Raw genomic sequence first — 15,414 nt, forward strand, 5'->3', positions numbered from 1 at the left:
TCCGGAGTGGGGGTTGGCTCTGTTCTGTCTGTCGCTCCAAAATCTGATTTATTGCTTTTTAGCTATCTGCAACTCCCAATTTGCCTCTCTCTTTCTCTACCGCTCCAAAGCTGTAAACTTTTCTTCTCTGGCTTCCCCCCCCCACCCCATCGTTCCCAGTGCGTCTCTTTGATTGGCGCAGTAGAGGAGTTAAACAGTGCTGAAAGTTTAGAACAAGATGGATGGAGAGACTGGAGAAGTGCAGAAGTGAGGGAGAGTGACTGGGTTTGGGTTGGTTGGTCTGGGTTTCATTAGCCTGTGGTGGGGCTCCACTGTGTTGGATGAATGGATGGGACAGGATAGGGGATCACTGGCACCTTGGGGTTAAAGGTTGAATGAACCAGAGAGAAGTGTGTGTCTAGCATGTATGTTTTAAAGGAAAAATTAAAAAATCTAAGGCATTTAAATAGTGTTTAAAAAAAAAAAGGCTTGACGATAAGGGCAATAGACTAAAATAAAATCTATTCTATCCATTATTTGTGTATTATTTTGCATACAGTAAGTGACCCAACATGGATTAATGCCACATGTTGGCATCCCTTACAGTCAGGGAGCAACAGTTGATGTGACTGATGTTTTGATTTATTATGTCAAGAAAATCAGTCAATAATGGGAAAGATGATATTTATTTTTTAGTTGGTTATTTCAAAAACGGTAGTTTCAAAAATACAAAAAATACATTTTGAGTAAATGTTCTCTCACTATTTCTTTCTGGTAAAACTCCCTTTCCCCTGTTAATATAATCCCACTGTCGCTATCCCTGTTGCTCGCCCCGCCTGCATGTATAAACACCGAATGCAACAGGTTCAGGCTCGTTCTGTTAAGAAAGTTGAAAGTCTTTCTGGGAAATATGGTTTCATATTGAGATAAATACCTGCCATCACTACTTAGATCATATATAATAAAATATGATAAAAACATAACTGAATAACTAGTCCATATTAAGTGGATGAAAATAGATGAATTAATAGATAAATAAATAAAATAATAATAGAATGAATAAATAAATAAAAAAGAGGGAGAGGGTCGGGAATCATAATTGGACTATGATAGAAGATGGGGAATGCGTGTTCAAAATAAGATAGAATGGAAAAGGTTGCCAGACTTTGTAAAACATTTGAGAAGAGACACGGATGGTGGATTTAATCAAATTTGAGGTGTGACATAACCTCCTCCACCCAGCGTTGATGAGACGGTGGTACTACCCTCCTGCTTCTGTAAAGTAGCCCTGCTCATTGATTTGCAACATTGCCTACAATAGCCTAATACAGCCAGAGATATTAAAAAGTAGGTAGTTCTGTATAGACAAAGCCACAAAGTCTCTGTCGATACACATTCATATCATCTAATGGTATTTATTATTAAGTCGCCCGAAACTACTGAGAAATTATGGAAACCCCACACCAAAGTAGAAGTTGATGAGACACGTTGAAGAAAAAAGTGTAGAAAAACAATCGCATAATAAAACCTGGATTGCTGTAACACTAGATATTGATGATGTATGACATTCGAAGAGTACAGTATAAGTTTCCTGTGTATGTGTGTCTGTTGGGGTCTGTGTGGTTATTGTTTTGTCTAACTATCCTACACACTTGTCTGGTTAAAACAATTACCACCATGTTGTGTTTGGCTCAGAAACTCTGCATCCATTGGTGTCTCAGTGTTCATCACTTGGTGCTTTTGTAACTTCTAGCTCAGCGTTGGCTGCTTTATTTTCCTGTGTGTGTGCTCGCACGGGCCAAAGCATGTGTGAGGGCGGGCAGTCTGAGGCCGCGGGGCACATGTTATTCGTTTAGTTTGGTTTTCATCAGCTCCCCTCTGTGTTCTGTTGTTTACACTCCCCCACTACTCTTTTCTTTGCTTTCTCCCTTATCTTTTTATCTCTCCTTTGTCTCCGAGTTCCTTTGCTACTCTCTAAAATAGTCAATGTTTGTTTAGACATCATCTTTTTAATTCCAGGCTTGTTTCATGAGTCTGGCTCGTCTTCTGAGTATCTTTACTGTAATGCTGGAGAAAACAAAGCGGTCTGACGCTGTGTGGAAATTCCCCTTTGATGGCAGAGCCCCAAATCGAACAATTCTACAGTGTCCTCAAGAAGTATCATGTTTCTCGCTCCATCACCATGGTCAAGAGCATTAGGAACTGGAGTAGCCCGACTGAAATCTCAGCTTCGAGTACTTACGGGTTGAAGGTTTTTTTTATATAACAGACTACAGTTCTTTGAGCTTGACACTGCAGGTCTTATGACTGTGGGAGACGCAGCAGTGAAATGTTTTTGTTTAATTTATGTTGAATAATCCTGTGATTTGCCTAATTACAGTGACATTCAGATTCATCCAGGTTAGATCCACATTGCTTTAGGTGAATCGTTGGGAAGAGGACGCAAGTAGCAAATAATCCCAGTGTTTCCTTCAAACTTACACTAGCCTACCTAATTTAAGTTTTATTAATTACTATCTTTCTCTTCTACATTTCTACATTATCAGTTGATATGTGTTTGGGGGATTTCCATGGAAATGGCAGACAGCCATTTTTGATCCAAAGCACACTTACTGTTATCAGGAATTACATTTCCCCATCAACTTCCTCAGATCTCTTGCATGGTTTTATTTCCATTTCTTGTTAATCAGATTCCCATCAAGAATAGTTGTTGAATAGCCAACAACCAAAAACATATCCAGTCATTGTCCCAGCACTGCCTGGGGAAAGGGAAAATGTTTTCAGACAAAACTTCTATTGCCAAACCAGTTAGTCAAGAACTGGTGGGTGTTCATGCTGCGGTTTGATTGACATTAAGCCTTTTCAAAATTGTTTCTGTTTGTCTCATCCTCATTGTTCCATAGCTGCAGTTTCCAGTGTTGCACTGCGTACTTAAATGAGACAATGTGTTGAATGTTGTCTAACTGTCTTTTTAACGTTTTTTTTCAGCGTCAGACGGTGACCCTTCAGCTTCCTCCCAAGATAGAGGAAGTCCTGTTCCAATACAAGGCCCTTCAAGTTGAGACATACGGACCCCCAGTGCCTGAACTGGAGCAGCTGGGCAGACTCGGGTACAAACTTATTTACACACTCACATATTAGCCTCAGCCAGGAACTGATCTACTATGAATTTTATTTTTTACCTTTAGATGAGCTCAGGTGTCAGGTTGAATGATAGAAGAAAAACAATGGGTCCATCATTTCCTCAAAAGTTATTTGGAAGTTTAATAGAAAGAACTATGTAATTTAGTGCCAAAACACGCCTCAGACTGTTGATATTAATTACTTGGGTCCCATGTCTGAAAAGTCATTGATTTCCAGTGATATTTCCTTGAAGAACTGATGCTTTTAAACCCAAGTAAATATTGAGTAAAAGTTCAGCTGCCTGTCATGCACTTATTTATAAGAGCAGTTAATCGTAATTCATGATTTAAAAATATACCAACTGAATACTGTCTCAATATTCCTTGCAATTGATACCAAATTAAAAAGTTTTTTTTAGAAACACCTACCTATCAATTAACATTTCCTTTATAGGACATTTGAGGAAAACTATGGGGCTGGTTATAAAACCTTTTTTTTTTTTTTTTTTTTTTTTTTTTTTTTTTTTTTAAATTAAACGTAAGTTTTATAATTCCCCACATAGCTACTGTAGTTTATTGGTAAGGTTTTTGATGTTGGGTTAGAAAGCCGCTGGAGAGTCGGTCTGCTTGGAAAGCCTGGCTCGTCTCACTTGACTCTCCTCTGATTAACTGGGAGAGTGAAAGCAAATGAGGAGGAGGAGGAGGGCTGTGAGAGCGAGAGAGGGAGTAACAACCCTCACCCTGCCACAAGCCACCACAGTGCCTCTGTAGGAGTGTCCATTAACACACACAGGAAGTGCTTTCCCCGACGGCCCCTTTGGGCCAATCAATCCACGACGCCATAGGTCCAGTCCTTGCCGAATGTAAGCTATCCATCAGACAGCCCAGCGCCCAGCCATCTGCACTGCAACTGGCTGGCACAGAAGTCTGCCCACACACTGAGAGCGGCCTGCTTTTATTGGGTGACAGGAGCAAAACGGGGTCATATTCTTTTTGGGAAAGCTCATTGACTTTCAGCACTGCCTCACCCTGACTATAACCTTCATTTGGCTGAGATGTGCGGATTTGTACATATTGTCAGCATGTTTAGTGTAAGGGTTTTCTAGTTTGTTCTTCTTTATTCTTTAGACAAAAGCTCCTATTGACTTTTGTTGCACAATCACATTTACCTAATTACCTGGAAAATCACGTACTTAAGGTGAAACTTTTTCCTTAAAGGATTGTAGGTGAGTTTAAGCAGAATAACTGGTACTTATTTACATTATGTATTCAGTGAAGTGCTGAGGTCCTTCTTCTTTTGGCCAGGGCTGATCAATATGCAGATGAAACACATCTCACAATTTTTGCCGCATGCTGGAGCTCAGAGGAGGGAGGAGGAGGGGGGGCCTGGTGTCAGCAGTTCAGGGGTCCAGGAGGACCGATGCTGGAGAGGAAGGGCTCTGCCACAGAGATAAATGAGGTTCAGTTCAGTGAGGAGCACCAGTCCCACTGGTGCAGGCCGCAGGCAGCGACACAGTCAGGCTCATTCAGACAAACCACAACTCCCAAGATGCAATGTGCTGTTAAGTAAAAGCAAGGAATTGTGCTGACACTTGTGCGCAGTTGGCAGTTTGTGATTCAGCTAAGTTTGAGGTTTTGTGCATGCAAGCTCAGATGTACACAGACGATCGAGCTTGCACATACACATGCATACAGACGGTGTTCCTTAAAGCCGCTACATGTTTTGTGTCATACGCACTCACTCTCACCCCTGTTATTGCAATCTCAGCATTATGGCAACAATAAAAGTTGTGTGATGTGGTAGAACGTCACAAGTGTGTGTGCAGCGGAGAGAGAATGCAGACAGCGTTGAGTGGGTGAAAAGTGATTCCCCAGTGTGGAGCGTTGGACTACAGCTCCAGTCCTATGACCTGTGAAGGGAATATGCTTGATTGTGCGAAGAGATATGGATGTGCCTGAGCGTGGATGAGGTGAAAGGGGCTGTGAGGGGGCAGGTACTTATTTTAAAACACGGCTGTTTGTCTTGGTCAAGGCCTACGGTGACAGCAGCACCGCTGGTGATTTGTCTTGGACACAGCCATCAAGAGAGACTGGAGAGTTGAGCTCACACACCCCCTCCCTGGTGGCCCTGGGGCCTCTGGGGCTGGTCTGTTGCACAGGATGTCCAGTCAACACAGGACTCACTGGAGCCGTGTTTTTTTTATTTCAACTCATTCTTTTCTTTTACGCCGCTCTCTTTTTCCCTCTGTCCCAGTGTCTGTGTCTCTTTCGCCTTGTCCCTTTGCCCCCAAAAACCGCAGGAGTGCTGCACTGCTGCCAGGAAAAAGAAGGGCCACGCCTCTTTCACTGTCTCTCCCTCTCTGTCAGCTGTACCTGAATAAATATGGGCTGAGCTGGGCTCTTATATTAAAGACAGCTGCCTCAATACTGGAGCAGAGGAAAGGCTGCATGTTCAGGCTACAGGGGCCTCCGAAAGTGTCCATTCAGCTTCCACCTCAACATCAACCCCCCTTCACACACACACACACACATACGTAACCAAACGCTCCTCCCCTGATGTGCATAGGTGCGTTTGATTTGCCACAAAGGATAGGACTCCTACTGTGTGAGGTTTCTATAATGGCAGTATAGTTCTGTCCATCTCATTGACTGGCACATACCCAGAACCATGCGTGAGCCATGAGAATTATAAGTGGGCTATGAACGTAACATTACAGCCTGTACTCCAAATGTACCGCCATGGCTCCTTGCTTTTATGTTGAACAGTAAAAGCCTCTAATAAACAAAATCAAAGTGAAGTAAATACTGCTTTGGGGACCCAAACGGAAACATATGATGTTTACGTTGACATGGCTGTGATATGAATCCCAGCACACGGCAGCCAGAGACTGAAGCAGTAGCTGTTTCAACTCAAGCAGACCTTGCGCCTGCTGACGGACATAACCCGAATGGAAGCACTTGGATAGATCAGAAGTACACAGCACCAATTCAGTCGCGCCTTCATTATAGATGAAATAAGTATGTTCCTGTACATGTGCTCGCAGAGATGCTGACGACCTGAGAGAAAAAGTTACATCCTATTTTTCTACGTGTGTGTAGAGGAGCATCTGGGTCTGAGTTTGTTCTCTACCAGAATACTTTTTAAGCGCTGACTGCGTAGGCGATGAAAGACTGACTGGGATCTTGGACAGGGACAAATCATATGTGGGGGAAAAAAGAGGGGAAAGAGAAATTGGCTGCGGAGCGTTGAAAAATTTGACTCAAACCTCAAGTGCTGACAATGAAAGCTAGCCAGAACAGTTGTTTGTGTTGGCACAGGTCGCCCTGAAATTAGCCCATCTCTTTCTGACAGAGGTTGCTCAATGTGCTTCGCCAAATGCCAGTGTGTATAATATTATGAAGTTTTGCCTCCTCCCCCGTACGCATTGCTTTCTATAATTGGTGGAAAAAGTGAGGTTTTTCTGTTGGGAGCGCTTGTCAAGGATCCATCTCTTGTCGGTGGGGTGAAGGGGAGCAGCTGAATGAGCAGAGTGTTTAGTCTGGAGCTGGTCTCCTGGGGTTACAGTTCTCTGCACCAGGAAGTAGTCCTCAGAGCACTTTCTCTCATCAAAACTGACAACTTGTGACTATCTGAGGGGTCTGATAGCGATGGATAGCTTTCTTTGTTTTTTCATAAACGCAGACGACTACAAATTGTTTTCATCCTCTTAAAAAAAACACCCACAAGTCTTTATTTCATAGTTTAATGTAGCTCAGTCTTTTAATGGACATATGTACATGGACATGGACACACAGAAGAACCTGAATCACTTGTGCATACAAACATAGACTAGCTATGTTTACCGTGTGCTTAAAGGACGCCTGCTCACTGTTCTGGTTGGGAGCCAAGGGTTAATGGGTCTCTGAGTGATGCTCTCCTCCTGCCTGTGTTCTTCAGCTTTCCAAGCATCCCTTGGCGTCTGCGTGTTTATGTGAATGCTGCGTATCTGTTTGTTTGTTTGTTAGTTTGTGTGTTGGCTTATACTGCATGTTAAGTGCTTTGGTGGGAGGGAGATATCAAGAATAGTCAGTGGTGCCATCGCAGCCCTCAGTTCCTGGCATCCGGCTTTGCTAGCCTCTTCCCGCCTGGTTGGCCTGACTCCAGGTCTGAGTTCTCCATCTTTCCAGCTCTGGCCTAGCTGGCCAAGAGCACTACCAGTGACCCTGGATTTGGCTCATGGAGATAGCGGGACCACTAGACATGCTCCATAGAGTACTCTTAAATCCATTTCTGCCATCAGTAAATTGAAGTAAATGAGGTTTAACTAGCATACAAATCATTCTTTCCTTCCCCTGCCTTCCCTTCTGACTCTGGGATTGAAAGTGCAAGTCAGCCATCATATTCTTCTTTTTCACTCAATATGCAGAGAACAACTTCTCCAGAGGAATTCCTACAAACAGCCATGAACAGCTTTTCCAAGCATCCCAGGTTCTCTGATCCCTGCAGGGCGCATATCCATCTGATGGGCCTGACGGGGCTGGAAGGGCCGGGGGAGAGGGGGGCAGGGTCAGAGGTCACTGACCACGGGGGACCTCAGGTTCAGCACCGGGACGTCAGAGTGCCAAGACTGATGGGAGCAGAATGATGGCACCTTGGAGAGACGGGTCTCGTATTCTTGGCCTCAAATAGTCATGCACTCACACACTTTCTCGCTCACACAAACACAGCGCTGATGCTTAAGTTATGTGCTGGAGACCGAGGCGCCTGTTAGCATGACCTCAGATGAACTCCCTCAAGAGTGGTCTGCTTTGATCTACTTTTACTACTATTAGATAATGTCTAACGGCACATATTTTGCTTTCATTCAACCAAATTAAAACATTCTGTGACGTAGCCAAATAGTTCCATTTATGGGGAAATTTGTTTATTTGGCTCTTGCATAACAGGGGGGCTTTTCCTCAAATAGTCCGGGGTCGTCACCATAACCAAGACCTAAAGCTGAACTTGGTTTGTCAGATATCTGATATCCTCCTTTCTTTCACACTCCACACTCATCACACATGCCATTGTCTTGTTACTAGATTCAGCACAGCCAGTAACTATAAACATAAATGCAGTGCTTCTCTGACAATTAAAGTGTTTCCATAGCTTAGATCTAAAAGCTTGAGTGCAGCCGCGGGGCTCTCCGATTTAAAATTTGCATAACCAAAAGAGAGTGTAGGCACACTAAAACTGTGGAGGTTCAAGCACAGCTATTTGACTTGCAAACCTGTCTGTGTCAACACGATGCCCCATCTTCATTCACAGCATACAGCCACCACCTTGCTTTCATACTCGGCTTCTTGTGCAGTAGGCGCTTACTCTCTTCGTTACTAACCAGATCAGAAACAGAGTGGAGCGTGGCCACTGTCCGACTCTCCACCAGCCCCCACCCAGGCCATTATCCTGTCTGTCTCAGTAAACAGACCATTAACAGACAGAGCTGGTGGAGGCCAGATCACTATTGTTTTCCCTCCCATAGATCTGTGCAAATATTGATCTTCCCTTTAAGTATGCGTCAAAATAAGCATGCGCTGTAGTCGGCTGGAGGCTTTTTACTTGTGGGTGAGTCATTTCTGACCCAAAGAGCGGGCGGGAACAGAGGGAGCATTACAGTATGATAGGGCGGGAGAAACATTTGTCTTGTGAGTATTCTGGTCGTCTGAAAGAGGGCTGCTTTTAGTGTTATTGTTCTCCCTCTGTGGGCTGTGTGCCAGACAGACCAGCAGTCTCCTCCCAAGATGAACCGGGGCCAGGCCAAACCAGGCCACTGCCAGCGAAGGAGACACCAGCGGACAGGGAACTCCGAGTATAACAGTGTTCTCACCTCCAGGTTTATTTGTGTCACGGCCGAGAGGCGACAGGGTCAACACCCAGCGCAGGCTGAGGGGATGTCTCCCGACTATTTTAACACACACACACACACACACACACACACACACACACACACACACACACACACACACACACACACACACACACACACACACACACACACACTGATCTGTACAGAGGTTTGTAAAGCAGCCGCATGCTTTCTGGACTAGCATGCTTTGATTTTGAGCATGATGGTGCTCATAACTCTTTGCACACACCCAATACTTTTTGTGTGTGTCTTTCACACAAACACCAACAGACCTGTGCACTCTGCAGCCTCTCTCCTGCTCTTCGCCCCTGGGGCAAAGGGCCCGGCAGTGTACAGGGGGATTAGCTGGCTCATTTTCCCCTCTTAAGAGCTGGAGAAAGAAATCAAACTCCCGTCTTGTGGGGCTTGGCTGTGGGGAATTGCCACGCACACGTCATTGAAGGAGGTACTTCTCCACTATGATGTATGAATTATCACCCTCCCCCTGCTGTACCTTTCCCTGCCTTTTTGTCCCCCCCCCCCCCTTCTTTGCTCTTTTCCTATCTTTCTCCCTAATTGAAATCTCCTCAGTGCTTGAGGTGCTTCAGTAACTGATACCTGTGGAGGTGACTCACCCCCTCGGGAAAACTCTTTTCTTCCTCTCTGTATGGGTGCTCTACATGTGACATCTACCTGTCAAGGCTCCTTTGCTGTGTGTGTATGGGTGTGCCTTGTGCTAGCAGCCATTCACTGAACAGCATATGTTCTTCCACCGTTTACGGCCCCATTTGGTTAACGATGACACTGATGTCATGTCATTATCCTCCCTCTCCAGTCTGGTTTGCCCCTCCTCCTCCTTCCTCTAAGCTCTCCAGGGGGCAGAGTTATCAAGTAGCAGCTCAGGAGACGAAGGAAAGATGCTCTCTGTATCAAGATCCTAGCGGGATGCGTGATCCTTCTCCATGCCCCTCGGCTGCTGACTGTTAGGTGCGAGGCCAGTGGCCGGGCCAGCCAGTCAGTCAGCCAACCTCTACTGCCCCCATCAGGTCAGACAGAGGAGGTGCAGGGCCAACACACGAGAGCCCTGGATGAGTCGAGACAGGTGACGCTTGGAGCAGGAAGTGAGGGTTCGGGCACAAGAAGCACAATAGGCCTTTAACGTGGGCACCTCGACAATGCTGTCTGTTCATAGACACAAAACAAGTGCACCTCTTAGTCTTTATCTCTGATACTAACAAGCTGCCTTCTTGAAGACAGCTCACAGATTGTCCGTCACTCCAGATGAGAATGTATTTCTATAAGCGTTAATGTCAAGTGTCACCCAAAGCTTCTGTTAACACTCTGAACATGTTCTCCCCTCAACTAAGTGTTAGCTACAGCCGCCTCCCTCACCTCCTCCCTTATGGGAGGCAGAGAGGCCGACTCAGCCCGTCGGTGGTCATGATAAGACACACGATAATGGATAAGGGGTCTGTAGGCTCGTGAGGATATGATGTAACCGTATTGAGCCCCCCCTCAGACACACTCACAGACAACTTGAGATAATCCGATGGACAGTGGGTAGGCTGATGGCTGAGGATCTGTCTCACACACTCGCACGTCCCAGAGGAAGCTTCATTCAATGGAAAAGAGAGTGACCTATGACCCATGGTGATGAAAGACCTCTGTTGACAGATATAGTATACCTGTGAGAGTCCTCTGTGTTTGGCTTGTCTGCAGGGGTTTTGTTTCTGGACTTCAGCCTGGACCAATTCACACGTTCTTCACCGGTAGAATCCTGCTCCATCAGTTCGCTGTCGGTATCGATACAAACAGTTCCTACCCTTAGAAAAACATGTAGTCGCACACATGTGAATTGTGTACACACGCACATGGAGGCATAAGCACACATCGCACGTCTACACAATGCGCTCAGTGTGCTGTGTCTCTCACAGGGGTACATTTTCTCTCAGGGTAGAGTGTAGGAAGGAGGGGCAGATGGGGCAGCAGTGCTGTGAATGAAACCGGAGCTGCCTGAGGAATGCAGGGGGTGTTTTTGGAGGACTGGAGTGGAGTTTGGGGGGTAAAGGGGGGGCTGACTTAAGGGGTAGGATGGGTGATTAGGGGGTGACAGCTGAGTGCTGACCCCTCTATAATGACAAATCATCTGGCAGGTGTGTGGCTCTGACCCCCCCCCCCCCCCCCCCCCCCCATCCAGCCCCCATCGTTTCCAGGCCAGGAATCCTCAACCGCTGCCGGAGCAGAGCGCTAAAGGAAGACTTCCGGACATTCACAGTGCCATCCAGCAGCCTCATGACTGGCCTTTCAGACCTATGGGGCAGCCTCTGTTCAGATATAGCCTCCCCTGTGCTTGTCAGCTGCCCTCTTTTTGCAACCAAGACACCAGTCTAAGCGCCTTCGCTTTGATAAACATAGATAATGAGGCTTCAGTCCTTGGAACTGTCTCAGGCAGGGTAGGTTTTATTGATTTGTCTTTGCAGATTTTCGGTCCAGTGTTGATTGAACAGAGTACAGAGTTTATCTCTCTAACTGCCTCAAAGTCAGCATACCCTGTTTGAGTCATGAATCATGCTGACGACAAGCTGATTTCAAAAAGCCTCTCATAATTTATGAAGGTAAAGAAATGCTGATCCTGAATCAGCGAGGATGCTGTGAAAGCGGACAGTTGCTAAGCTAAGGCCCAATCTCAGGTCAGTGCTGTGAAGGAAAAATGTAAGAGCAGCTGGACTGTGACATTTCTCTCTGATTCTTTCAGAAAAATCTCATTCATACAGATATTGCCTCAAGTTTCTGTGGAAAGAGCGATTTTAGCTTGGGTTTAGCTTCTTTGAACTATTAAATCTTTATGTATGAAAGCAGCCAAACCACATACAGTCATTCTTCAGTGAGCGCTGTTTAAGGCTGATTCAGATTACTCCATTGTCTCGAGCGTCTGCTCTGTGGTTTGTACGTTGATTAAGTGTATGCTTGCTGAAATAACCATTGTAGCATTACAGGCCTCTTTTCTTTTCCATCTAACCCGGGCTTCCACATCTCTTCTTAATCCAACCCAAGCCAACACATGGAGTCTAGACAAGAGGCCCAACACGGCCTGCCCCTCCGTCTGATATCGGCTGTTTTCCCTCCAGAGTCCCAACCTCACTGCTTTTTCCCTGAAGAACCCAAACACCCTCCGTACCGCTGCAGCGTCGTAGATTCTTAACACAAAGAGGAGCCACACATTCCCAGCTGGAAATCAAGCAGAACCCCACCGGAACATTTCGCCACTTATCTTTTCACTTTGAATTAGAGATGCGGCTGCACGGCGTTTTCCAGTCAGCAGGAGTGGGGAATACTTTCGGGGTCCCGTCAGGAAAATCTCTGACCGTTATTAGCATTAGCAGGAGACATTGCCCAGGTATGCAGAGTTCCAGACCAAAGTGGAAAAATGCTGTTGGCCAACTTGGCTCTGAACAGTTTTGATCCACATGGTTTTTGAAAGAAATGGGGGTTACAGCAGATGGTATGAGTAGAGTTTGAAAAATAATGCAAGCTCTTCATCATCTATTATGCTTTTAAGAATAAAAAAATAAAAATCTAAATTTGACACTCATGCTGAGAAGTTCTTCTGAGAAAAAATCTGACAAAACGTATATCACTCCTTTGAGGGTGTATAATAATGGAAAACCCCTGTCATATCCCCTTGTGGCTATTGCAGTCTGACACGCACACTGTCATACTGTGTCATTCAGTTGTCTTCATCACCTGCACTCGTCTTTTGCTACTCCCCCCCCCCCCCCCCCCCACTCCCCCCTCCCCCCAAGGCGACATAATGGGCCAGTCCAAAGTGACCCATATTTACCCAATAATACGAAGCTTTGAAAAGACCCATATCGAGTTGCAGCTAATGCTCCAGTGGGGCCCGGAGAGTGAAAGATGTTACCGGCCGACACGGCTTGGGTTTCACGGCCCTGCGAACAAAAGGCAGTCCAGTCCTCAGAGAGAAAGGGAGAGAGAGAGAGGGGGGGGATGGGGGGAGGGGCGTGGAGACTGTGAGTGCACACTGAAACAGTAGCGTCGGAGGGTCTCGAAGCGTTTCAGAGCGGTTTACTGTAGTGTGTGTGTGTGATGTATCTTGTTTTATGATGAAGGTAGTGTAAAGAGTCTGCCTGTTTTAGGAAGTAAATGTGCTGCACATCTTTAATGCATTTCATGTTGTTGCACGTCTTAGGTGTCGGTCCACTCTTAATGTTTCAGCGTTTTCAAGTACAGTCATGTGAAAGGAGTCGAGTTTATCTTTCAGCTTTCTCCTGTAGCCGGTCATGTGTATGTACATGTATGCGGCCGGCCTTTACAGGAAGATGCGGATATACGGCCGCTGAGTTAATGGAGCAGAACTGAACTAACCTCGGGTGTTAGGGGTGAGCAGAGGGCAGACGGGGTTGGTTTAAGAGAAGAGGGTTTGTGATGATGATACCCAAAGGTGATTTCACCTCATATCCTCCCTCCTTTTTCTACTTCCCACCACTCCCCCCTGCTCCCCCCGCACCTTCATGTTCTCTTTCTGCTCTCTCTCTCTTTCTCTCCTTAGGGGCAGGCAGGTATAAAGTTACACAGAGCTCTCAGCTTTCTTGGAAGGAATGACCACATGAGTAGCTTGGGGATTAGATTAGCAGGAAGAGCAGACTTAGCCGGGCTGTAAATAGCCCACTTTTTTCACCATTAAAAAGGCCCAGTACAATATAATCAATAGATAGCACTCATCTGATGCAGGAAGCCATATGAGAAGACCTCCCTCAAGTGCTCTGAAGGACAGGCTACAGCAGCTTGGTCCTAATGAAGTTATTATTAATCACTGGGCCTCCTGTTTTGAACTTGTGTGTTGTTTCTCTAGTGGGTGATGAGTGGCCTTTGTGTGCGAGATCCTGATTGACATCTTTTGCTGCTCTTCCTCTCACTTTCACTGTCTATTGTGAGACAAGACGAGGTCATCTTGTGTGAATGTTTCACTTTAATGTGTTTGTATCACAGTCATGCTAGAGAATATGTTTCAGCTTTTATTTTCAGTGAAGGCTTTATTTTGTTACGAGGAAAGCAGCAATCATAAAACACCAAAGCAAAATATGATCTATTGAGCGTGTAGTCTCACCAACACCTTTTTTCTCCCGGTCCATCTCCCATGCACACAGACACGCACAGACACACACACACGCACACACGCACACACACACACACACACACACATAGCCTCCCCACAGGTGTTAGGTTACTCTGTAAAGCAGCTTGAATGGGCACCGAAATCACAGAGGGCTGTCTGTGCTCTTGATTCCCGTTTCACTTTGAAGTTTCTCCGGCTCACAGGAACAGGGGCCACAAAGCCAGACTCGTGTGAGGGCTTTAGCCCTCTCTGCCAGGATTCTGATTTCTGCAGGGTGGGAGGTGTAGGGGGGAGACAGTATTGACAGGCAAGGCTACGTGTTGTCTCAGTTGCTTGAGGACTTTGCTTTTTTAGCTTTGTAGTCAAGATGCTACAAGAGAGCAGTACAGAACATGTGTGCAGGTTTCAACCCTAATGACCACTTTTTGACGGCACAAAACAGTGGAGGAAGGATTAGAGTGGGTGGGGACACAGGTCAATTCCCCCTATACACACACACACACACACACAACTTATAAGTAGAGGGGCATCTATCACCGTGGGGACAAGATGTGGAGACTAAATTAACAGCTCGACTGTTTTTCTGTCTGTGCATGAATGTGAAAATAAACAGTGACTTTTGGCTTTCCTTCAGAACCCCGAAAAGGAGCTTTGGCAGGATACATCTGTAAGCACTTAAAAAATAAAAGACACCCATAATACTTTAATAGAGCCATGTTGGAGAGGCTTTTAGGCACAAGGTGATCCAGTGTTAGTGTATGGGTACGTCTGTCTTAGTTGATCTCATCAAAGGGCCAAAGGGTCGCGGCCAGCCAGAAAAAATAACTTTAAGTGTGGATTTAATGAAGAATAAACTTACACTCAAGTTACGCTCACAGGAACTACTTTTTGAAAGCAGCTCTCGGGGCTGCCAGTCAGTCACATTGTTTACAAAATACCTCACTGCTGTTACTGACCAGGGCTCTCTGTGTGTTCTCAGGTATCTGAACCATGTGCGGGCCGCCATGCCTCAGGACACAGCTGGAGGATACAGCTCAGCTTTGGCATGTCATCGAGCTATTCAGGATGCTTTCAGTGGGCTGTTCCCTCTGAAACGCTGAGCACATCCAGAGCTCCAACAGCCACTGGTTAGAAATGTGACTAAAAAGGACAATAAAAGCTGCACCGCTACCACTATGGAGAGGGCAAAAGCTGCTGTGGTAGATGGTAGTGCTATGACTGATTTTTGGTCAAGGTGTATATGACTTTTTATATTTTGTGTTATTTTTATATTTAAATAAATCACAATGAACACTGAAAAGCTCCATCATTT

At 45.7% G+C, this 15,414-nt stretch overlaps 1 protein-coding gene across 1 annotated transcript in view; it reads left to right on the plus strand.

Moving 5' to 3' along the window:
- The window catches only part of mnat1 (MNAT1 component of CDK activating kinase), a 32,929-nt gene extending 17,591 nt beyond the window's left edge, over positions 1–15,338 (plus strand). The window contains exons 7-8 of the mRNA XM_054613980.1: positions 2,968–3,089; positions 15,082–15,338. Of these exons, the coding sequence (XP_054469955.1) occupies positions 2,968–3,089; positions 15,082–15,202 (243 nt within the window). The 3' untranslated portion in view covers positions 15,203–15,338. The remainder of the gene's footprint in view (positions 1–2,967; positions 3,090–15,081) is intronic.
- Positions 15,339–15,414: the final 76 nt, after the last annotated feature.

This window comes from Anoplopoma fimbria, chromosome 15, assembly GCF_027596085.1.
Source record: "Anoplopoma fimbria isolate UVic2021 breed Golden Eagle Sablefish chromosome 15, Afim_UVic_2022, whole genome shotgun sequence".
Lineage (NCBI taxonomy): Eukaryota > Metazoa > Chordata > Actinopteri > Perciformes > Anoplopomatidae > Anoplopoma > Anoplopoma fimbria.